Below are 25,784 nucleotides of genomic sequence, written 5' to 3'. Positions count from 1 at the left end.
TGAAAGCTAAGTGCAACGTGATAACAAACTATTTTGCCGGTTATTATCTCTCATGGCTAAAAACATCTATATTCGGGTTAATTATCACGAAACAAGTTTAAGCATTCACCCTTACAACCAACAAGCTTCATGTTTGGGGGGTTTTGGATTTGCATACACTTGAGACATCTACTCGGTCCTTAACACAATATACCCATAAGGATTGAAGGGGACCATGACAATGATTATATGTGTAAGCTTCATGTTTGTTCTTTCTCATGGTGATTAGTAGTTGATGGTTTGATGCATTGTTCTTAGAATTCTTCATGTTTTTGAAGGGAATGTGTCGCATGAAAAAAGAAAACAAAGTGGTAAGTACCAAATACAACAACGAGAAGAATTTGGGATCTTAACAAGAAAATGAGAAATGATATTTGAACAACCATTTTTTTACAACTTTTGTGACAACTTTATCTCTCATACTCACATTATCATTCTACTTTATCTCTCTATTGCTTTGATTTTTGTGTCACTACCTAAATTTCTTTGTATAATTTAGTTGTTCAAAAGGTTGTCACAAGAAATGGTTGTTCAAATAACATTACTCTTTGGGGAAGCAAAATATTGTTATATACTCCTTCCCCTCCTAAAAAAAGTTAAGCAACACCAACTTTATTCAAAATATATTCAATCCCCTCTGAAACCTAAAAACCTAATAAACCATTAGAAAGAACATGAACGGCTGTTGCGGTTACCAAAAAACTATTTCGATGAGGTGAATTTGATCACATCCATTAATCGTCGATTAAAAATTGTCTTATTATAAAAGATGAAGTCATTGAAACATCTTCAAATAGACCACACAACGATATACCAAATCAAAAACGAGCCTAACTTAACCTCTTTCTGGTCCCGAACCTCCAATATAATGTAAAAATACCATTTTACTATGGGTAATAAAAACTCATAAAATTACATACAATTTTAAAACAAACATCAAAGAATTTTTATGTTTTATTTTAGTTCCTAATATTTTCATGTTAATGGTGTTGATATGAGACCTTGAAGTATGTTTATCTAAATTCACTTATTTCACGATTGATCCACTTCTTTCAATTTTATTTTTATCTTTTTATTGAAGTGGGGGGAGGACCTATCAACCAAATACAAAGCACACTAACGACCGAATCTATAATCTTACCATAACACGTAGACGGAGGGAATTTAGCGCTGTTAATTAATTACTAATAACACGAACGCGGTTTTCGTAAAAGGAAAAAAAAAAAATGAAAACACGAAAATAGAAAGAAAAGGACAAAAATGGGAAATAAGAAATTACGGGGTTGAAGTTGAAAATCTTTTCACGTTCAACGTTGAAACAAAGCCTGAGATTTTTGTTCAACGAATTGATCTCATCGAAAAAAACGAACTGATCTCACCGATCGATCGCATGAAAAATTGAAATTGAAGAAATGATGAAGGGATGGGATGGGATTCAATCCTCGTCTCGTTCTTCTACTCGAACGAGTTCCACGATCAGCAATCGAGTTCCTTCTCAAACGGTTCGACTCGGACGTGTTCAACCTCAGGCTCCTTCTTATCGCACCATTTTCTGTAACGATCGTGAAGCTAATTTTCCTGTTCGATTCAAGGTTCTTTTCACTCATTGCTTCTTAATTTTCATTTCGCGGTTAATTCATGTTGTTCAGTTAGTTTTGCGAAGGTTGAGGTGATTTTAGTGTTTCAGTAAGGGTTTAGTTGTTAACACTACCAAAAAAAAAAAGGTTTAGTTGTTAGTTTATTATTAGATTGGTTTTTAAGTTAAATATTTTATATATTATTGATTAATAGATTAAAGATTCAGGTTGAGTTGATATGTGTGTGAATTAAGCAAGTTGCGTGGTGTTGTGATTGATCTTCTGTGTGTTGATATTTTGAATTTGAACTTGTAATGTAACTAATTAATGTTAAGGTTGAAGATATTTTAGTGTTTCAGTAAGCTTATTGATTCTTAAAAGCAGATTTAGTGATTAGTTTATTGATTAAATTGATATTCAGTCATAGTGAAGATTAAAGATTCACGGTGAGTTCTGCTTTGGTTAGTTGATATGTCTGTGGATTAAGTGTTATGATTGATCTTCAAAATGCCAACTGCGTGTGGATATTTTGAACTTGGAATGTAAACTCTAAATAATCTAATCTGTTCTTTCTATTGGATTTGTCTATTGAAAGAGGATAGTTTGTGAGTATTTTACGAGGAATGCCTTTTTGGTCTCAGAATAAGCATATGGTAAATAGAAAATAGAGATAGAGATAGAGGGAATAATTGGTTCTGATTTTTTTAGAAAATATTCATGATGCAAAAAGCAGAAATGACGACATTAGAGAGAGAGATTGTTGGGGTAGCACCTATAGTAGAAAAGTTTGTAGAAACTAGACTTATTGGTTTGTGCATTTAGAGAGAAGACCTGTGAATTTTGTAGTAAGGAGAGTAGATCAGATGGAAGGGAGTCAGATCGCTAGAGGTAGGGGTAGATCTAGAAAAAATATAAGAGAAATGCTACCCCAAAATATCGAAGATGCTTCTAAATCCTTCTTAATAGTTTCCCATTTAGTTTTTCTAGGTCTTCCTCTACCTCTAGTGATTTGACTCCCCTACATCTGATCTAGTCTCCTTACTTCAAAATTCACATGTCTTCTCTCACATGCCAAAATCACGCAAGTCTAGTTTCTACCATCTTTTCTACTATAGGTGCTACCCCAACTCTCTCTAATGTTGTCGTTTCTAATTCTATCCTGTCTTGTCTTACCACACATCCTCATCTCTGCTACGCTTAACTTATGTTCATGCTGGTTCTTTACCACTCAAAACTTTTTCCTGTACAACATCGTCGGTCCTTCCGATAAAATTTTCCCTTTAACTTGAGCGGTACTTCCGCATCATATAAAACACTTGAGGCACTCCTCCATTTCAACTACCCATTTTGGATTCAATGGTTTACATCTCCTTCTATTTCTCCATATTTTTGTACTATAGATCCAATATATTTAAACCGTGTAACTTGTGGTATGATATGATCCAACTTTCACCTCTAAGCTAGAAATGCTTCGCCTCTTGCTAAACTTACATTCCATATACTCTGTCTTGCTTCTCTTGCTTCTACTCACTTGAAAGTCATATGTTTCTAAGACTTGTCTCCAAGTCTTCAATCTCCAAGTAGGAAGATATCATTTAAAAAAGCACGCATCTTGGTGCTTGCTCTTGGATGTGTTCCGTAAGTATGAGAAAATCTTGGTGCAATCCTTGGTGAAAAGATAAGGGATTAATGTTAAACCTTGGTGCAATCCTATTGTTATGGGAAAATCTTCGGTGTCTCCACTTTGTGCCCTCACACTTGTCTTGACTCCGTCATACATATCCTTGATAGCTTGAATATTGGCAACCCTAACACTTCTCTTCTCTAGGGCTTTCCACAAAATTTTTAGACACTCTATCATATGCCTTCTCCAAATCAATGGAAACCAAGTGCAAGTCCTTTTGATCCATTTGATACTGCTCCATCCTACGTCGTAGTAAGTATGTTGCTTCCATTGCTGTCCTCCCATGCATTATCCGAGTGGTTTTTCAGTAACCTGAGTCTCTTTTAATAGATCGAATATTAGTCTAAGAGTAAGAAATAAAGAGAAAACAAGGAAAAACCATGGGGCCAAACCACTAAGAATAAATTGGATTAATTTGGTTGGTCATTAATCATGTCTAAAGACCAACCAAATAAATCAAAATTAATGGTTTGGCCCCATAATTTTTCCTTGTTCTCTCTTTATTTTTTACTCTTGGGCTAATATTCGATCAATTAAAACTCACGTCCTTTATTAATTACCGGCTCATGATAACAACTTTCACATTTTTTTGATATCCTGTCTTATGAACAAACTTTTCCTTCTTAATCCGCAACTCATTTCACTTAGCTCAAGTTTCTTATCTTTCTCTCTCTACTTTCAGTGAACCTGTAGATACTACATTTCCCAGCTTTGGTGATTAAATTGGTGTAACCCATCATTATTCTAACTCTCACATTTCTCAGGGCTTCCTAGTGTTTTGCTTAGTACCTTATATTTTCCCGATTTTAAGCTTATTTACTACACAACTATCTTATTTAACCTTATGTTTTATGGTTTCTTCCCACCATCAATATTCTTTTTACCTCCTGGTCAAAAGCGTCTTGATTTTCCTAGTTTCTCTTTGGATACCTCCCGAATCCCTTTGACAACCTTTTTTCACAAGTTGATAGTTTTGGCTTCCAGAAGTAGTGAATTTTTTTATGTCTGGGATTATATTATATATTTCACATGCCTATATCTTGTAATTATATTGAATTTGATTAGTTAATATCCATTATTTCAGGGAAATTCAATATCGACTACAAAATACAATTTTTTCACCTTTCTCCCAAAAGGATTATTTGAACAGGTAAGATACTCTAAGCTTTTGATTTTGTCTACATTTGTACTGTTTATTGACGGTAAATCATGCTTTTTTAAAATGATGGGGTCTATCCTTGCCACATTATCAGTGTTTTTTTTTGTTTTTTCCGATGATATAAATTCCTGTTTGTCCTGCAGTTCAGACGGGTGGCTAATCTCTACTTTCTTACAATCTCAATTTTGTCAACCACCCCAATTAGGTATGTAAATGCTAGAAAGTATTTTACTTCAAGGATTATTTTGCAATATACTAGCTTAATTGTGATTCATGAAGAAAGAGCATACCCACTGAGGGCACCCAACACCGTCTTATTTTTTTCACCAATTTTTTTGCTTAGGCTTACTGCTTTCTTCTATTAGGTTGGATAATAATATATATCGTGTAATTAGACACATTTTGATTTTAATAGTTATTATTTGTATGGATAAGATGTACTACAGATGCATGCTTGAATTGGATATTTATATTCGGTTATCTGATAGTTAGGGTGATTTAGAACCCATGGGATCACAGGGTGGGTTTAAGGGTTAATTGGTGGCTAATACTGGCTATTATGAAACTGAAAACAGTACTTTTGATTCTATGAAATTAGGGGCCTACTTGCTGTGCATGATAAGATAAGATAAGGCATGGTGACATAAGACTTGTTTGAGGTCTGATTCTATAAGTTTAGTACAAGACTGTATTTGGTTTAACATTATGCTAGAGACCGATAGAGTTTTTGCTTTTCAATATTTTGACGTTCACTGCATGTCTACTCTAGAATGCTGGTTAATATAGTAGTAAGAGTTGAAGTTGTATTTTATTGAAATACTCTCAATATAAAACTCTGTTTGGTCCAATGTAAAACAATAGGGAGCTACTGTGGCATAAAAAAGCACGCCTGTGGAACGATCCCTGGCCGCTACAGGAGCTGAGGATAGCGTCACCTCAAAATTGGTTAACCAACTAAATTCAGTTTAACTGACTTGACAGCCTTGCCTTAATAGATGCCTACTCAATAGAATTCTGATTGTAATATCTGAGAAATATCTCAATATTTGGGTTGTATATTAGAGTAATTCATATTTCATAATATCTTCGATTATTTCTTAGGATCAGTTTTTCATTTTCGTTATATATATATATATATATATATATATATATATATATATATCATGATTGGTTTCCTCTTTTCATTAAGATTAGGTCTTTATGACTGTGGTATATTAGTATAATTTAGCTTTAGTGCTTAGTTTTAATCAAACCATTGTTAGAATTCAAAGTCTTCATTCTTTGTTTTTTTTTTTTTTTGTTTTTTTTCTCTTATTTAACCCCCTGACTTCAACAATTCAAACTAATTCATTCTCGAGGTAATTACTTGAATATCGTTATTATTGCAATCAACTTCTAATCAAACTGCCACAGTATCATTTACCATGTTTTTCTTGGATCTGGCATCATACTTTTTCCATGCTTTAATTAATTAGTGTAAACGTCATTATCAGTAGTATATACTTTTTCATATGTTGAATCCTTTCACCATCTTGAAAGCTTTTAGAGTCTAATTACATACTTTCTGATGTTGCAGTCCTGTCTCTCCAATAACTAATGTGCTTCCTCTATCTTTGGTGCTTCTCGTTTCTCTTATAAAGGAAGCTTTTGAGGACTGGGTAAGAATTTTCTTTACTCTCTCTGCACATTGCTTTCTTTTTGGTATGTTTTACTTAAGTTTTTAGGATTAGGGGATTCAGATTTCATCTTTTGGATAGACATTTTATAAGAAATTTCAACTAAGGATGTTATAGGAAAATGTTGAATTGATATGTATATAAGAAGAAGCATTTTATCACACAAAATGCTTCCATATTTGTGAAAGATTATGCTTATTTTGTTTCATAATGTGATTATGACTTCCATATATGTAATGAATGATTTTATGCATTTATGTATTCATGCATGCATGACTGGATAAATGTTTATTTAGATATCTTGACGACTTTGTTATTTCAAATTATTGAGGCTTTCTTATAAATTGATTTATTCCAGTGGATTTCACTGTGCCCCTCCTATTAATGTTTTCCCCTTAAATTTCTTACAACAGAAGCGTTTTCAAAATGACATGTCCATAAACAATAATATGATAGATGTTTTACAAGATCAAAAGTGGGTGTCTATACCTTGGAAAAAGTTGCAGGTCGGAGATATTATCAAGGTGAGTGTGCAGTATGCTATATGTTTCTGTGCTATATTTAATTTTGTCTTGCCTATGTTACGAACTAAAACTTACAACCTCAGTGGAAGAGTATTTATAATGGTCATTGATCCTATGCATATTAATTTTCATAAGATGTTGGTTGGTTATCATGTCATTGCGGGCTGCAGTCCTCACAACATATGTTCATAATATGTCATCGTATGTTGTTAATCTCGGATAGTGGTGTGCAGTGGCTGAATCCAAATCCGCTAAAGCAGAATTGCAGAAAGTGCGATGACCGATATTCTAAATTTCGTTACACTTTAAATAATTTATACAAAGTAATTTATTTAAGTAATTTATACTATATTATACATATAAATAATTTTATTTGTTTATTTACATTTACTTACTCTATCCCTAAATAGAAAGCCCCTTTCGAAATGAAACTTGTCCCTAAATATAAGCCTCATTTCAAGTTACTAGTTACATTTATAATTATTTTTTAAATGGGAAATACTGCATGTGAATACTTTCCCATGATGACCTCACGAGTACTGTAACAAAGGCTCTAATTTACATCCAACCACCCATGTATTCCGTGAAAGGAGCATCTAACGGCTGCTATGAATTTGTGATGCCTTCGTGAAATTTACGTCCGCGATAAATAGCAACACTCTTGTTAAATATACCTGTAATTAATTCTACCAAGTGTCTTGAGATTAAGGGTGTGTTTGGTTTGGAAGAGAGATTGTGAAGAGAGAAGTTGCTGAGAGTATGAGAAGAGAGAAAAACAAAATGAGAAATAGAGTAGATTTTATGTATTGTTTGGTATAAGAGAAAGATGAAAGAAATAGAGAAGAAAGAAGTGTTAATTATTTTTTATAGTACCAAAATACCCTTGCTTTTTGCACTCCACCATCAGGCTTACGACCAATTCAACCCCTATTTTTTTATTTTTTTTATTTTTATTTCTAAGCAATTCAAGTATTCAACCCATAATTGCCATCGTCTTTAAAAAAAAACCATAATTATCATTTATCACAGCTTTCAGTGATTTACTTACCATCATATTCCATGCACTATTTGTTCTTTCATTCCTCCACATCAATTTTATATATTTTTTTTTAATTCATGTGTTTTCTATTCTCATATTAAAAATCTGCTAAAAAAATTCAACTCCTAGTTATCCATTCCCCTTCGCCACCTCCAGATATATAGTTAATAAATACAAAATAAAATGAATGTGCGTTCTTGCCCGCTTGGTACTTTGATCCGATACCCACTTCTCCACACAGGCCTCCACTTCCTCAACTGTAATGATGGTTTTTGCCACTCATCTTTGTTGATCAAGAAAGTAAGGGCAAAAAAGGGAAAACAATGAAAAGCACCGTTTCTATTGTCTTTAAGCGTGGGACCCACACCAAATTGGTATTTCTCCCCTATTTCTTCTGTCTCCCAATCAGGAGAAGTGTGGCATCTCCTTCCTCTTTCTCTCTTCGATACTTCTCATGCCTCTTTTTCTCGCTAACCAAGCACGGTGTAAAAGCAAACAGGACTGAATAAGATAAAAATAAAATCTTATCTTGCTTGATTCTCCTACATATAATATTAATATTAATAGTAATGATGTATATAGTTTTGTATTTTTCTTCCCCCTTTCATATGATGATTTTCTTAATAATTTGCTCATGTACCCTTTGTTTGTTTTTGTCTAGCACCTCAAATTATTTTCTTTATCATGTTTGTTATATTTGTTCCCATCTTGTAGAGGCACATACGTATCTTTGGGATTGTGAAAAAAGTGATTTTTTTGTAGGTTAAGCAGGATGGGTTCTTTCCTGCAGATTTGATTTTCTTGGCTAGTACAAATGTTGATGGTGTCTGCTACATTGAGGTTTATTTATTTATTTATTTGTTTGTTAATATGTTTCAATCTAGTATGAGTGTTTCTTGATGTTCTTTATCAGTATTTGTGATTCATTAATGTTGGGTTTGGGTGACAGACTGCTAATTTGGATGGGGAGACCAATTTGAAGATTAGGAAAGCATTGGAAAAAACCTGGGATTACCTGACTCCAGAGAAGGCATCCGAGTTTAAAGGTTTGTATTTTAATGATTAATATTTATGATACCCCTTATTACAATTATATATTTTCTGTCCAAGTCCTAGGACACATACACCTTCAAACCTTTTATCTTTTAATGCATTTTTGTTTTAAACATTTTTAGTAAAAGGATTTTTTGTAACATGATCATAGTTTTGGCTTATCTGTCTGAGAAATGAGTACAGGAAATCAATTTAATCAGTCTTCTGTGTATGTTAGTTTCTATGGATTGTCTACATGCCTTATTTCTTCGAGATACAATTTTGATTCCAACTTAAAAACAATGTGATTACAGAAATGTATAGTATCTTTCATATGGCTTCCTCTTTGTATGGGAATTTAGCTGGTAAAATAGTATAGTAGTATTAGTATCTTGTACATATGTTATAATTACTTGCGGAGACACATACTGTGTTTACATTCACCATTGTTAAGCGTCGGATCAGCTGTTAATTCAGGTTGGGTAAAAGTAATACTCCCTCCATTTCTTTTCTTTTGATGTTTTAGGACTTCAACTTTATTTCAAAACATTTGATGTTTTTGGATTTTTAATATCTTTATCCAATTTTACCCTTGTTGAAAAACACACCATTTAATTGGAAGTTTCAATACTAAATGCAATTGGAGTTTCAATTTGTGTGGTGAGTGTGATAATTAAGGAGATTGGAATTTTGAGAAAAACATAAATAAGGGCATTTTAGTCAAAACCTTACAATTATTCATATACTTAAATGATTCCTTAATACTTGTGCAATCACCTAAAACATCAAAAGAAAAGAAATGGAGGTAGTATAAAATTGTGTAATTGGTTGTCATTTATCATTAGATATATAGATCCTCCGATTGGACATAATGTTCACTTTTGGGATTCACTACGACTAAAATACTAGTAATTTTTTGCTCATAAAATATTAAATGATTTACTTGTCTCATTAATTGTTCTTAAATTTCTAGTATTTTTGTATGGAAATTTCTAAATTGCGATTTGCTGTAATTGAAAGTTTGTATGGCTCTTCAAAATGATTGCCTTTTTAATTTTCTTTTCGACACATTACTCTGAATTTTATGTAATACTCATTTATTATCAGGTTGATGATAGTCAATTCCAATGATAATCTATCTATTATAAGTTCTGACAAGCTGTCTTCTTGCTATTTTCAGGTGAAATTCAGTGTGAGCAACCAAACAATTCCCTGTATACATTTACTGGAAATCTTTTGATTCAAAAGCAAACACTTCCCCTCAGTCCAAACCAAATTCTTTTGCGAGTATGCTGTGTTTTTATTTATTTTTTTCTCAATGCTGTTTGTGTTTTGTTGTTGTATTGTATAAGCTAGCCATAATTGCTGCATTTGACAGAGTGAGTGAGTGTTTTTTCTTTGTCGAGTTTGTTTTTAACTTTGTATATGGTGGTACTACCATCGATAGATGCATATGTTTTGTTTACTTAATTTATGAATTGAGCAGACATTAATTTATTGAATCTCTGGTTTTCAGGGATGCAGTCTCAGAAATACAGAGTATATTGTTGGTGTTGTTATTTTTACAGGACAAGAAACAAAGGTATGTTGTTGTAAATGACGTCTAATATTACTACCTCCGCAATTTTCTAGCCCTTGGTCTGCATCTAGTAAAAAATAGTTATTAATAATACTAGTAATGCATTGTTGTTGAAATGTTACTTGTGACATAGTTCTGTTGTTTCGAACTTGTTATGGTATTACTCCATCTGGGATGATTTATAAGCAAAAATTGGCTTAATCACACATTTTAAGAATGATAATTATACTAATGAATCACACTAGATCAATTAAACAATTGTTTCCATAACCTAAATTTCCCTTCAAGATTAAATTGGTTCATTGGAAACTAAAGTTAAATTAAGTAAAGGTCATTTTAGAGATAGTATCATTAAACAGGCTAAAAAGTGTTAACTTTTGCTTTCATTTCATTCAAAGATATATAGCTATTTTTGGCTTATAAATCCTTCCGGAGGGAGTGTAAATTGTAATCATCATTGGTATATCATGTGATTTTGTTTTGTTATCAAGCATATATGGACCCCCGTCAGGTGCAGGGATGATGAAAAAAGAAAACAAGGGAAAGTCAGTTCTGTTTGTTGAACTTTGATGGATATGCATTCATTTCTTTGTCTATGTAAATAGAAACAAAGGGGGTATTTGATTACTCTTATCCTTTTCAGTTGATATAATTTTTTCCAATAAATGTAGAAAACAATTTTTGTTGAGTTTCCTGTATTCAAAGTTGTTTAGGAAACGATGATGAATTTGCCTTTTTTTCCCAATCGTTCCCTTCACAAAATACTGATAACAGGATCAAATGAAACAAGGTGGCACCCTCCTTTAAAAGGGCATCATTGCTCACAAGTTTTATTTTCAAATTTTGTTCTCCATTAAACTTTTGTTGTTGAATATGTTGTTTGCATTATTGATTGTCCTATTCTTTTGCAAATCTAGATTAGCTTGGTTTATACTCTCTAGGTATTTTATATTTTCATTCTGTTGCGGCAGTTTTTTGTTCTTTAAATGTTAACGGATCTTTCATCATTTCACAGAAAATAAACCAAATACACCCTACCTATGATATCACCACTAGTTATAGTGTATTTTACTAAACTTACGTTTCTTAATAATTGGTTGGTGTTGAATGTGATAGGCGAAATAACTTGGTCTGTATTTGCATTTTTAGGATATGTCTTTTGATATTTCACTTTGTTGTCGCTGCATGTTTTCCTTCTGTAATTGTTCAGGTGTATTTATTACATGCGTTCTGAATGACATTGCAGGTGATGATGAATTCAATGAATGTTCCTTCCAAAAGAAGTACATTGGAGAGGAAACTTGACAAGCTCATACTTGCTCTTTTTGCAACACTCTTTATGATGTGCTTTATTGGAGCCATAGGCAGGTATGTGAGTTAACTAGAGTTTCTGGACCACTTCTAATCTGTTGTCAATGTTCATGGACGCTATATATGTTTAGGCAGTATTAGGAAGGGCTGGAATTTGTTGTCTGAAATCTGAATTAGATTTATCGTTTTTATTACTGTAATATCAACACCATTATTTTGATGGACCCTACATGGCATGTCCACAGCTTGAAACTCTATTTTTTGTTGAGATTTAATAATAGTTAATGATTATTCATCTATAATAAGTATTAAATTCATAAAAATTGTAATCGCAGTGTTGAAAGTTTTATAAATAATCTTAATATAATAATAATAATAATAATAATAATAATAATAATAATAATAATAATAATAATAATAATAATAATAATAATAATAATAATAATAACGAGTCTGTTATTAGAACTAAATTTTAGTCCAAAAAATTGTAATTACAGACTGGGAAGTTGAGGAATGTGCGTTTTTTATATTTTAATCTAGTTATTCGATGATGGTTTATTTTAAAATGTTGATATTTTGACCAAATGAGGTAGTCCCTTATATAGCGGTATATAATTTTGAATGATATTGTTGGAATTGTGAATTTCAGTGCTATTTTCGTGAACAAAAAATACTTTTACTTGCATCTTGACTCATCAGAGGAGGGCTCGGCACAGTTCAATCCAGGAAACAGATTTCTGGTAACGTGTACTTGCTCTGTCAAGATAAATAGCCACCTCCTTTCATTCTTTTCCTCTTAACTTAATCGCTAATTCCAAGTCTTCTGTTGTCAGGTTTTTATTCTGACTATGTTTACCCTTATCACACTGTATTCAACAATCATCCCAATCTCACTTTATGTGTCTATAGAGGTTTGTGTCTCAGTCATTTGAATTTATATACTCCAAAAGTTCCATGTTTTTGTAATAAGAAAACGTTATTTATTTGGGTTATTGTATCAGATGATAAAATTTATTCAATCAACTCAATTTATCAACAAGGATTTGGGCATGTACCACAAAGAAAGCAATACACCGGCATTGGCCAGAACCTCAAATCTGAATGAAGAACTTGGACAGGTAAGTAGCTACCACATGTTTTGGTTGTTGGCATAAAATAATTAATTATTCTTGGTGGAGATTTAAAGGCAAACATAAAAGAAATAAAAGAAATCAATATTAAGAAAGGTTTCTAAAATAATAACAATGACCTTTTAAGAAACCTAGAATAAAAGTGGTTTAGTACTGTGAATGAGTACGTCTCCGCCAGGTTCCCACCGTGTGTGAAATAATCCTTTCAAAATGCCTTCATCCAATCCATCTCATAACTTACTTATTTTCATAGCTAAAGAAGTATTGTTTTCCCTTGTTTCTTTTGCACTCCCATAATTCACCTTAGTCTCTTCCCTCTTTATCTACAATCCTAGAACTTTAACATGGTATTAGAGCGTAAAACATTTGGTCACGATTTTGGCTATATCTAGTTCTCCTAAGTATGGAACCGATTAAATTTGAAACTATGTTCTCCTGTTCCTACACACATTCCAACTTTCTCTCTTCCAAGTTTTCTCTTTGTTGGTGTTATTAATGGTTCATCCTTCCAACATGTTCAGAATCTCTCCTCTGTTGTGCCATCCTTCCAATGTGTTGACATTCTCTCGTCTGCCCTGTTATCCTTTTTACTTGATCTGTAGCTTTCATTGTCATGTCATCTTTTCGGCGTGCTTTGAAGTTCTCTTTTGTTATGTCATCTTTCTGGTTTGGTCTAAATCTACCCTCTGCTGCGTTATCTTTCTGGTGCATTTTAAAGCTCTCATCCGCCATGTCACCCCTCTAGTATGTTCTGAAGTTATTCTTTGCCCTGTCATCCTTCCCCTCTGTTCAAAATCTCTCCTGATGTCATCTTTCTGGTTTGGTCTAAATCTACCCTCTGCTGCGTTATCTTTCTGGTGCATTTTAAAGCTCTCATCCGCCATGTCACCCCTCTAGTATGTTATGAAGTTATTCTTTGCCCTGTCATCCTTCCCCTCTGTTCAAAATCTCTCCGGATGTCATCCACCATGTCATCCTTGTCCTGTTATCTTTCTGGTGTATTTTAAAGCTCTCACTGATGTGTTCAGATGCTCTCGTCTGTAAAGTGGTTTCTTTCGGTCTCCATTCTCCATTACTGTGTTGCCTTTTATTTTGGCATTCTCTTGTGTCACTAGTTTTGCCAGAATATTTTCCAGTGACTTTTTTATTCAAAGTCTTTGTTACTTGTCTGTACCTTAATCTGAAATCCTACAAACTTTAACAGAGGAATTTTCCTTTGTTCTCTTCACGCATTTCGTTTATTGCTTGAAATTATATATTGATAAAATATGAATTAGTATTGAAAGATTATACATACATTTTTGGTCCATCTGATTGAAAAATGAAAATATAAATTGTTTCGCCGTTGCTGTATATTTTTATTTTCATATTTCCTTGTTAATACAATATTACTTATTTATTAGGTGGAGTATATTTTCTCCGACAAAACTGGGACCCTAACAAGAAACTTAATGGAGTTCTTCAAATGTTCGATTGGAGCAGAGGTCTATGGAAATGGTGTGACCGAAATTGAGAGGGGACTAGCAGAGCGCAATGGCATGAAAATTGAGGTAGTACTCTTGTTGTGGTTTGTAAGGAAGTAGATGACCAATTTTAAAATTGCACAATTATGTCTTATTATTGCTCTACAGGAAAATAGATCGCCCAATGCTGTGCAAGAGAGGGGTTTCAATTTTGAAGATGCCAGGCTTATGAGAGGAGCTTGGAGGAATGAGCCCAATCCCGATGCATGCAAAGTAAATAATATTGCTTTACTTTGAATTAGTGGTAGCAGTTTGATTTATCTTTCAACCTGGTCTTGAGTTTTTGGTTTGTAAGTTTGATTCTTGTTGACTAAAAAGGTTTTTATATACATCCATCTACTTCTCTTGATATATATTTTGTAAATTTTAATGGAAAATCAACCGGCTTAAATCTGTGCTTGCTGGTTGCATGTTATACTTAAGCTATTGGTTCACATTTATCCTAGAAATTATACAAGATTTCTTAACTCAAACCATCTGTCACGAGTTCCATATAAAGTTTGTATGACTGAGCTGAATACTTAGAAGTCTGTAATTTTCTTATAAATGTATATGATTTTATTCAATTTGTGTTGTACTATATGTTCTATAATTTAAATCCTTGTAGCTGTATCATTTTTTATGTATGTCTGTGTTGTATATGTGCTTCCTAGGTAATAATTAGGTCCTTTACTTTTGTGCCTAATTTTCAAAATATTTGGCACAATTCAGAAAATGTTTATTCACATTGTTTAATCGTGTTGCTCTTTTGGTAAGTATTATATGTAGTTAAGCGCATAAGCTGCTTTCATTATGTTATGCCGATACCATTAATTTAAAAGGTGCAATTTGTTACCGTGGTTTTATTATGTTAATAAATATTTTATACAATATAGTAATATCCCTTTTTGTTATATATGTGCAGGAATTCTTCAGATGCCTTGCTATATGCCATACTGTACTTCCGGAAGGTGATGAGAAGTCCCCTGAAAAGATCAAATATCAAGCTGCATCACCCGATGAGGCTGCTTTGGTTATTGCTGCAAAGCACTTTGGTTTCTTCTTCTACAGGTTCAAAATTCAAACTTCTTGATTATGTTTCTAATTTTCCTGGTAAACAATGCGAGCACCTAAGTAGTGGAGAGGGGAAAAAGTGTGGATGATTAAGGATTGAACCTCCAACATTAACATTACAACCAATTATTGAGAACTTGGGCTGGTGCCAATTTAGCTAAACTTGTAAACTCGTTGGCGGTTTCCCCCTTTTAAGAGGATGGAGATCCTTTGTTCAAATGTTCAGTCTCAATCTGTTATATAAATTATATATGTTCATTGTAATCCTGTCTTGTGTCTTTTATACATTTATAAATTACCATTGGACTGTAGATATCTGCATTTTTATCCTAGAGTGGTGGTTGCGTAGAACTGTCAGCAAAGTTTAGTGATTTGTGACATCAAGTTCTTATGTGTCAGATGAGACATTGCATGAAATGCAATCTGGTTATACCCATTTACTGACTGACCGACTTCCTTAACTAGAACTGAAGGTTCTGTTCACGCTTTATTGTGAATTGAGCATGTTTAGAGGTCCCACGTTGGATGAGATATGGTCTGAAATTGTGCCCATGAGTGGTGGACATTCCTCACCTTACAAGCAGGTTTTGTAGGGTTGAGTTAGGCCCAACTGCACAACCCAAATTCTAAGATGGTATCAGAGTCTATCAAAGATCTTTTGGGCCATCTGCTACTGGGCCACTGGGATTGCATTCCAACTGTTCAGTTATGTGCTTGAGGGTAGTGTTGAGAAGTCCCACTTTGGATGAGATATGGCCTGAAAATGTGTTCATATGTGTTGGACACTCCTCATTTCACAAGCTGGTTTTGTAGGGTTGAGCTAGGCCAACCCAAGTTCTAAGAGAACCAATAGAAAGAGAATCATAGAGAAAAACTGAACCTTTAGGTATTACTGGCTTTTGGTTTCTTAGTACTGAATGAAAATTGTTAGATCAGGAAACCCAACATAATTTGTTGGGTACCGTACATGACAGGTTGATCGGTTGATGCTAGCTCTCTATCAAAATCTTGTTTATTCCAGGTTTCTCTTTTAGCAGCCAAGTGAACTTTTGTCACTGAACGACTACATCATCAAGTAGAGAAGTAACATGGCCACTGAGAGGAATAATGACTTGACATTGATGATAACTTTGAATATTATTGATACTATCTTAATACATAGTAGTTTGATATTGACTTGATACAAAAGACTAAGCACTAATCCCTGTTTAAATTTTAATATATATACTCAATCCTAAATAAATTGAGAAATCAGGAAACAGATAACAATAAGAAAGATATACGGAAATTAATCCCAAAAAACGATATAAGATATGGGAGCTGATCCTCATCTCAGTTGGGGGCTCTCTCTTCTCACTGAGAGTGTCGTTTATATTTTTCTTAGAATTGTTGGGTTGGGCCTAATTCAACCTCAACCAGCTTGTAAGGTGAGGGTTGTGTTACCTTTATAAAAAATACTAGAATACATAGGTCATATCTCTTGGCAATGTGTGACTGAATCCACCCCTTCACACCCAGCACAATGAAGGTGTTGGATGCTGCAATGAAGGCTACCAAAATGTCACAATTAGGCGGCTAGGGGTGGACCGCAACTGAAGGCGGAATTTTCAACACACCCACCCCCTCACGCTCGAGCCCCAGTGAGCCTGAAGTGTGGATGATGCGGGAGGTCTCACGTTCGAGTCCCAGTGAGCCTGAAGTGTGGACGATGCGGGAAGTCCAACAACAGATCTAGGATAGGCTCTGATTCCATCTTAAATCGGTTTGGATCTCAAAAGCTAGTTTAAAGGATGTGGGTGACCGCACACATTCATACATCTCCAATAGCCCAAGAACCTGAGCAATGTGAGACTCCCAATAGAACTTCAATACCGTGCTTATGAATCCAAATCCTCAACCAAGTTTAAACTTTGAATTTCCAATTAAAGCTCAATTCATCTCCATCCATTGTTCATTTCTTTACTGATTTATTCATCTTTTGTATAGAGTATTCATCCTCTGAGTTTGTCATTAATTCCATTTCAGTTTATCATATTGTTTGGTTATATTTCAGTCCATTAGTCTTGTCTTGTATTGATCAAGAGTGCCGTTTGATTTAGCATGGGCGTATTGATCCACCTGCAACCAACTAGTTTCTTTTCTCTTGGCCTCTCAACAAACTTCCAAGTTCCATTTCTTTTATGCATTATTATCTCCTCATCCATTGGTTGAACCCAATTTTCATCCATAAGTGCCTCTTGCACAGATGACTGATCCTCACAAAGTCAACATTTTGGGGTCGGTTGTATAAATTCTGCTATCCTGGATTGACAATACTAACCGTACCCGCTAGCATGTTCAATTGCTTTTTAACTCAAGTTTCCGGATAAAGCTTGCACACAACCATTTTCCACGTTTATCAGTTCACAAAGGCAGTGGGTGCTAGGAGGAGCTTATTCCCGAGCTTGTGTTGGCCACAAGGAGTATCATCCACGGAGGGTAATAGTTAGAGCAAGTACTGGTTCAGGAGCACAGGCAGCCTGTTTATGACGCTCCTTGAGAGGATATCAGATTCCTGATTTTAGTTTGACCTTGTAGGCCTTCATTTTGTTATAACAATTTTTTAATCAAGAATGAGGTTTAATCTTTTCATTTACCAGTTCTTCAGCAATAGAGCTGCTAGATTTTGATATTTCTTCTCTTTGAGTTGATGCTAATCTGAAAGATTTTTTCAGGCGCACACCTACAATGATATATGTTCGAGAATCTCATGTTGAGAAGATGGGAAAAGTTCAAGATATACCCTATGAGATTCTCAATGTGCTTGAATTTAATAGGTATGATCCTTCCATCCGGTACATTGTTTTAGGGTCTTAACTTTTTCTTCTGACAATACTTGTATCTTTGCTCCGTTTATAGTACAAGGAAGCGCCAGTCAGTTGTATGTCGTTATCCAGATGGAAGGCTTGTACTATACTGTAAGGTAATAGTTTCTTGAGGTTTAACCACACAATTACAAGTTGCCATTGGGTTTGGCTAGGATGACATTTTCTGAAGAACTTTCTTTTCACAGGGTGCTGATACTGTAATCTATGAGAGACTGGCTGATTCTAATAGCGATATGAAGAAAATCACCAGGGAGTACTTGGAGCAATTTGGATCATCTGGACTACGTACATTATGCCTGGCTTACAGAGAATTGCATCCAAATGTTTATGAAAGCTGGAATGAGAAGTTTATCCAGGCCAAGTCTACTCTACATGATCGTGAAAAGAAGTTAGACGAGGTACAATTTATCATAACATGGAAGTTTTTCTGTGCATAATCAGCATCAATTTGTTTATATTTTTGGAATTATTTGTGTTGAAAAGTAGTTAATTTCCACTAGAAATTATTCTTTTGACGATGGTTTTTCTGTAGTAGTTTGTCCATTTAGGTGGCTTGTTTACTTTTTTCCGTCCAATTCGTACTTCCTTGGATTCTGAAAGCCAAGATTAGAAAAGCAGCAGCTGTGCTGTTCTGATGAATTTGAACTCTACACTTACCTTTGGAACCCAGTTCCTGTAGAACAGCTTTACAATTCAAACTCAAATTCAATAGCAAAACTCTCAAACTGGGATTAATACATGATTAGACAATTTTTACCACCTTCAGGTGTAACCTTTGATAGCAATAAAAGGAATTTAGCTCTATGCTTGCTCAGGAAATTTAGAGTTTTTTTAGTAACAATCAAATCAACATACCTTGCGATTGCAACTTGGATCCCTAAAAATAATCACAAAACATTAAATTATAATATTAAAAATTAAGAATTAGATAATCATGATAGAAGTTAAAAATACATCTTAGCATGTCTTCAGTTTCTTCGAAGTACTATATCTGAAAACGATAGTAACTTGCTTCACCTTATTGGTATAAAATATCAAGTAGAATTACAGTCTTAGCGATTTCAAAATCTGTGCGTAATCTAGAATTGTCTTCATTCTTTATTCCTAGATGTGTCTGCTTCACAGATCATGAGATTGGTTGCACAAATTCATGGGAACTTTGGCTGAAGATACACAATTATTTCCTTTCCCAAACTTGAGCCAAAGCTTGGCAACTGCAAACAGAGCTTCGTAACACCTCTCTTAAAATACTGCACAGTGACAGAGTTTATTGTTGATGCTCATTTTGATGTTGGTGGTGATCCACTTTTTCTACAGGCACAACTTGATGTAATTCTTGAAGGATTACCTGAAGAACATGAATATGTTGTCACTCTTGTATCAACCGTTAACCTCTGTAGTTTGAATATTAGGTTGTCATACTCGAGAGTTAGGTAAACCCATGGAGCCTAAATAAATTTGGCTCGAAAACTCGTCAAAGTTTACCTAATATTAAAATAACCTATATATGCGATATATAGATAATATACTACCATTAAATTGGTTTATTTTATTAGACCAAAAAGAAATTGTAAAATACATAAATGAAATTGTAGAAAAACAAAGAACTTATATATTGATGATAGTTATCCCTCGCAACAACACTAGAATCGTCAGTTTACATTTTAAAACCAATATATAGTACAAGACATAAATAACTAAACCAAATATCAAATAATATTGAGCAAAATTTTACATTTATTGGCAACTACTCCTCGACCGTATTCCAACAAAGGCAAATCTTGCTAGACGGAGAATTCTACCCCAGTAAGTATCGGAAAGGTGTGTGTTTTGTGATGAAGAGGGAGAAACATCTTCACATCTCTTCCTCCATTGCAATTTCACTTTCAAAGTGTGGTCAATGGTGTGTGGTTAGTTAGAGATCAATTTTATTACACCACAGACCTTGTTCCAACACTTTGAATGTTGGAGTGGAGAGATTGGGAAGAAGAGACTTCGTAAAGGTTATTGGTTGGCGTGGCATGCGTCGGTATGGGTGATTTGGGAAGCGCGTAATGACAGGATTTTTAATAATCTTACCAAAATACCAGAGGAAATTGTAGAGGATATAAAGTTAGTCTCTTGGCAGTGGGTTTTATCTAGATTAAAAAGTCCTCCTTGCCTCTTTTACGAGTGGAGCTGGAACCCCAAAGAGTGTTTGTTAAGATAGCGGGGGCAGTTTTAGAGGTTAGTTGGGACTTTTTTGTTTTCTGATAACAGCAGTAGCTGCTGCTTCTGTTTTTGCAGCAGGGCCGTTTGTGTTGGCTGTTTTTTGGTTCCTGATATGGGGTTACTGCTAGTCAGGCCCTTTTTATTTTCTTTTTCCTCCTTGCCCCATCTTGTACATCTTGTATAATTTTGGTGGTTTTAATATAAGCTTTCAAAAAAAATGTAGAATTGTAAAATCATAAACTGCTAGTAAAATTGAGAGTTTGCCGATTTTATCAGAGTTTACTTAAACTCATAAGAGTTTATCAAAAAGAGAGTTTACATGTGATTTAACTCATCTTTGTGATTTAGAATCGTAAACTTGTAAGAGTTTAAGATTTAACTCAAGAGTTTGATTCCCTCAAAAAAAAAACTCAAGAGTTTGACAACCTTGTAACGATTGAAGCCTTATTTTGGAACATGAAGTTCGCTTTGAAAAGTTTCACAAGTGTCCCTGTTAATTTGACCGTTACTTTCCTCAAATCAAGCTTCATCCAACTCACCTCAGACTAATGTGGCACCACCAGCTAGATCTAGGTTCTCTTGGTCCGCTCCTTTTCATTTACCTTATGTTTTCTGGTAGAAGTAGCCACGACAATTGTAGTAGTGGTGGCCGTTCTGGTGGTAGAGGCTCCATTCACTACCATTGTGTCATAAGTTTGGACACAATCATCTGTTATTATCATTTTCGACAGAATTTGCATACTTGGATTGTGATTTGATTATTTCCTTCCGATGAAGCTAGACAGTATCATAGCTTCCAACACTTACCTTTCCAATCATACTTTGTATGAAACTAGAATAATTTTTTATGTGATAAATTAACAAAGGTGTATATATCTCAAGTTATCAGAAACAAACTGGAGTGCTTAATGTTCAGGCTTCTTTGTAAAAATACTAATATAAATAATTTTGCATTTACTGATGCCTTTAGAAATAATACAGGTGGCAGAACTCATAGAAAATAATCTCATTTTAATTGGTAGCACTGCAATAGAAGACAAGCTTCAAGAGGGAGTACCAGCATGCATAGAGACTCTTCAAAGAGCTGGTATTAAAATTTGGGTTCTGACAGGGGACAAGATTGAAACAGCAATTAACATAGCCTATGGTGAGTCAGTTTGAATTTTGGGCTGCTTTTTTAATTCTTTAATTATGATGATATATTTTTTCCCCAAAAGTTGAGTTATCATTTTAAATAATTTTTCCACCACCTCTTTCTGCAGCATGCAATTTGATAAACAATGAAATGAAGCAGTTCGTTATCAGTTCAGAAACTGATGCAATTAGAGAAGTTGAAGACAGGGTAAGCTGCATTTTTTTTTGTTCAATGTTTTGCTCATTTTTTTAGTGTATTTTAATATGAAAGTTATACTGTTCTGTAAATATTTAGGGTGACCAAGTGGAAATTGCACGATTTATTAAAGAAGAAGTGAAAAGACAGCTGAAGAAATGCCTCGAGGAAGCACAAAGCTATTTTCACACTGTATCTGGACCAAAATTAGCACTAGTAATTGATGGAAAGTGTCTAATGTATGCATTGGATCCAACTTTAAGGGTGATGTTGCTCAATCTTAGTTTGAATTGTCATGCGGTTGTTTGCTGCCGGGTTTCTCCCTTACAAAAAGCACAGGTAAAACTCATGCATTTTGTCAATAACTTGTTATCGAGTTGTTGCCTTTTACAGTTTTTCTTGTTTATTGGTATATTTGATGTTCCAATTTTCAAGATATCTAACTTTGATTCAATTTGTGGTCAAGGTAGGACTGTTGGAAGTAACTGCCTTGTACGATTTGGTTCTATTTGGCTTATGAAATTTTCGCAAATATCCATTTATTATTTCTGCTTACAGGTCACAAGTATGGTGAAGAAAGGTGCCAAGAAAATAACCCTTAGTATTGGTGATGGAGCCAATGATGTAAGCATGATTCAAGCTGCTCATGTTGGTGTTGGCATAAGTGGAATGGAGGGAATGCAAGCTGTGATGGCTAGTGATTTTGCCATTGCACAATTCCGTTACCTTGAAGATTTGCTTCTTGTTCACGGCCGCTGGTCATATTTGCGAATATGCAAGGTGACGTGTTTTTATAAACTAGTTAAGATTGTGTGGACTTGCACAGCATTTTATTTATTATACACTTGAAAAGATGTTGTTCACTTATTGCAGGTGGTGATATACTTCTTTTACAAGAATCTCACATTTACTCTTACTCAGTTTTGGTTTACTTTTCAAACTGGGTTTTCTGGTCAAAGGTTCTATGATGATTGGTTTCAGTCTTTATATAATGTTATTTTCACGGCATTGCCTGTGATCATGGTTGGATTATTTGACAAGGTAGCATATTCTCTCCAACAATTTCTGATTTCAGATTGCCTTGTGCTTCACTTTTTACAATACACTTTCTTCATGGATGATATCTTTTGATTCGTTACTTGTGCCTTTACCAGGATGTTAGTGCATCTCTATCCAAGAAGTATCCTGAATTATACATGGAAGGAATAAGAAATGTCTTCTTCAAATGGAAAGTCGTGGCTATATGGGCCTTTTTTTCTGTATACCAGTCGCTAATATTCTTCTATTTTGTGAGTACTACAAATTTAAGTGCAAAAAACTCAGATGGCAAGACATTTGGACTCTGGGATGTCAGTACAATGGCATTCACTTGTGTTGTAGTAACCGTCAACTTGAGATTACTTATGATTTGTAACTCAATCACAAGATGGCACTACATTAGTGTTGGTGGAAGCATATTAGCTTGGTTCATTTTTATTTTTATATATTCAGGGATCACCACTCCTTATGATCGACAGGTGAATTCCCACCTTATCTTTTTATGTATGTGAGGTGTGTTGAAAAATAAACTTCGGCACTTTCTCACAAGTTGTTTTTCAATTGTCTGCAGGAGAATGTTTATTTTGTCATATATGTCTTGATGAGTACCGTATATTTCTACATAACACTACTACTTGTTCCCGTTGCTGCGCTTTTCTGCGACTTTGTTTATCAAGGGTAAGGTTCAGATTTGGAGGATTCTTATATTTTTGTCTGTGGGATATTGATGTTGGCGGTATGCTGGTGGTGCTGTGTGAGTTTAGTTACAGAAACTAAAATTCAATATATTCAGATAAATAACTTATGCTTTGAAAATTTTATATTCACATTCAAACGATGCCATTTTTTATTTAAATATCACAGTTGGTTCTTGTTCTGGGTGTCAAGAAAAGGTTCTTCAGTTTCCAGATACAATTTTTTTATTTAACTTTTACTGTATTTGATAAAAGTATTTGCTGCAATTTTATCCCTCACAGTGCTTAGCACGTTTTGCACCAAGGTAAAACTCTTTATGGACAGGTGTATACTAAATTTTAGTGACAATCTTGTGTTATTTTAATGTGTGGTTGCAACAGATAGGGTTCATGTCATGGTTTATAATGACGGGATGCCTCGTATATACCATTCAAACTTGAAGAATTTTTTTTATCGCTCAACTATAATTAATTGTTGGTTCGACATTGAACTGCCAATTAGGAGGGCGACTAGATAGATTATAGTCTAATAGTTAGTTGGTGGTAGAGAAAGATAAAGACCATGGAACAAACCATTAAACGAGATTATTAGCCAACTGATTTATCTTTAGACTTGATATATGACAGTATCACGGCATCAATTAATTGATGTAGCTTTTCTTACCTAGTGAAAGGTGTAGATGTTGTTGCTGTTGTCCATTATAAACATTTAAACAGTGATATCTGTTTAGATTCTCACCACCTGTTTATAGGAGCACACTGACTTTTATACTAATTTTGCTTCATCTGGTTACAGGGTTCAAAGATGGTTCTTCCCCTATGATTATCAGATTGTTCAAGAAATACATAGACATGAGATTGAGAGCACTGGTAGGGCACAGCTGCTGGAGATAGGGAACCACCTTACGCCAACTGAGGCAAGGAGCTATGCCATATCTCAACTCCCACGAGAGTTATCAAAGCACACCGGATTTGCTTTCGATTCACCTGGTTACGAGTCCTTTTTCGCTGCACAGCTTGGCGCATATGCTCCACCAAAGGCATGGGATGTTGCTAGACGAGCTAGCATGAAATCACGGCCCAAGACTGAGCAGCAAAAGTAATTTGTAGTGAGATGATTGTACATTACATAGTTTTGGTTTTCCATTGAGAGCCAGCCATAGGAATTCTGTAAAATTAGAATGTACCATATTAAATATTTGGTCATTTTCATGTAACATAATTGTGTTTTGTTTTTATCTTTTTGGGGAATTAGAGCAGGTTTCCAGGATTCTCAGATGTATATCTCACGTCATTTAGTAATTCATAGTCATTTTTGGGAAATATAGTGTAAAACTTTTGAGAATTTATTTTAAAGTTGATCCGAGGAGTTCAGTACTTTCTATTTGTATTGGATTTACTATTTATTTATTATTTGCAATACCTGTAATGTTGGGAACTTGGGACTGTTGAAATTTATATCAAGTGTTCGATTTTCTGAGTACATTTTGTTGCGGTTCAGCCCAGAAAGCAACAGTAACTTTATATCTTTTGCATCGTGATCTATGACATCAACATTATAAACCTGTATAATTGAAAGTGATGAATGATCATTTCTCATATTATTACTAGCTATATCATAGTCGATATACATAACCTGTAGTTATGCCATTGAAAATTATTAGCAACATATTATTTTTAGGCTTAAATATGAATGGTTTCACTTTCTGCAAATATCAAACGACTTGGTTTTAGTCTCCCAAAGTATTTTTTTGGCTTTAGTCTATGCAAATATAAAATCTTTTGATTTGATCCTTGATGTTTTACTCTCTTCTCTTAGTGAAATCGAAAATTCTATATATATATAGGTCTTGGATTGCGAATAAGTTAAACTAATATAGTTTGGAAATAAGAGTAAGTGTTTTTTTTTTTGTTTTTATTTTTATTTTTATATAATCTTTAATCAATAATTAGCTTCCTTCTCGTGACCTCCCTAACTTATGCTATGCTTTCAAGCATATTCTAATACCAAAAACAAGAACTATTCCACTTAACTTAATGGAGGTACTCTTTCACTATAGTTATGAATGTTCATAAACATTTTCTAATTTTAATTTTAAATAAAATGCAAAAGATGTTGCACAACGCTGGAATTTAGGCGTTTGAGACTAAATACTTAGAAAATGGGTATAACTAAAATTGTTAAAATTATTGTAAAAATTTCATGTTAATTTTGTATGTCCTATATAATTTCAAGAACACAATACGATTTAATTAACTATTTATTGAACCCACTACAATAATCATTATCCTTATGATCTTTAGCTATCCGAAAAGG

The 25,784-nt window shown here is 34.1% G+C and overlaps 1 protein-coding gene across 3 annotated transcripts; it reads left to right on the top strand.

Annotated features, from left to right (window-relative positions):
- The first annotated feature begins 1,273 nt into the window (after window positions 1-1,273).
- On the top strand, window positions 1,274-24,889 carry LOC11408682 (phospholipid-transporting ATPase 3). 3 transcript variants are annotated; one of them, XM_039829588.1, is made up of 27 exons: window positions 1,274-1,631; window positions 4,385-4,450; window positions 4,608-4,664; window positions 6,036-6,117; window positions 6,549-6,659; window positions 8,461-8,538; window positions 8,648-8,744; window positions 9,911-10,017; window positions 10,247-10,312; window positions 11,556-11,677; window positions 12,270-12,360; window positions 12,454-12,531; window positions 12,622-12,738; window positions 14,154-14,300; window positions 14,382-14,486; window positions 15,178-15,323; window positions 18,041-18,142; window positions 18,225-18,288; window positions 18,379-18,591; window positions 21,386-21,551; window positions 21,667-21,746; window positions 21,834-22,073; window positions 22,293-22,514; window positions 22,608-22,775; window positions 22,889-23,251; window positions 23,344-23,450; window positions 24,264-24,889. In XM_039829588.1, exons 1-27 carry the CDS (start codon window positions 1,468-1,470, stop codon window positions 24,568-24,570), a joined length of 3,666 nt encoding a protein of 1,221 aa, XP_039685522.1. In that variant the 5' UTR covers window positions 1,274-1,467; the 3' UTR covers window positions 24,571-24,889. The 3 variants fall into 3 exon arrangements, with proteins under 3 accessions (XP_039685522.1, XP_039685523.1, XP_003628579.3); XM_003628531.4 differs by having other exon boundaries at window positions 1,275-1,631; window positions 4,603-4,664; XM_039829589.1 differs by lacking the exon at window positions 6,549-6,659 and having other exon boundaries at window positions 4,603-4,664.
- Window positions 24,890-25,784: the final 895 nt, after the last annotated feature.

Source organism: Medicago truncatula, chromosome 8 (genome assembly GCF_003473485.1).
Source record: "Medicago truncatula cultivar Jemalong A17 chromosome 8, MtrunA17r5.0-ANR, whole genome shotgun sequence".
Lineage (NCBI taxonomy): Eukaryota > Viridiplantae > Streptophyta > Magnoliopsida > Fabales > Fabaceae > Medicago > Medicago truncatula.
Note: the sequence above shows the minus strand (reverse complement) of the source record. Positions and strands in the feature narration are given on the sequence as shown.

Excerpts from the sequence above, each read along its gene's own strand:
- LOC11408682 (XM_003628531.4), top strand. The coding sequence starts at position 1,452 with ATGATGAAGGGATGGGATGGGATTCAATCCTCGTCTCGTTCTTCTACT. Across the intron at positions 12,361-12,453 it reads ATCCAGGAAACAGATTTCTG|GTTTTTATTCTGACTATGTT; the intron begins GTAACGTGTACT and ends TTCTGTTGTCAG. Across the intron at positions 18,289-18,378 it reads GGCTTGTACTATACTGTAAG|GGTGCTGATACTGTAATCTA; the intron begins GTAATAGTTTCT and ends TTCTTTTCACAG.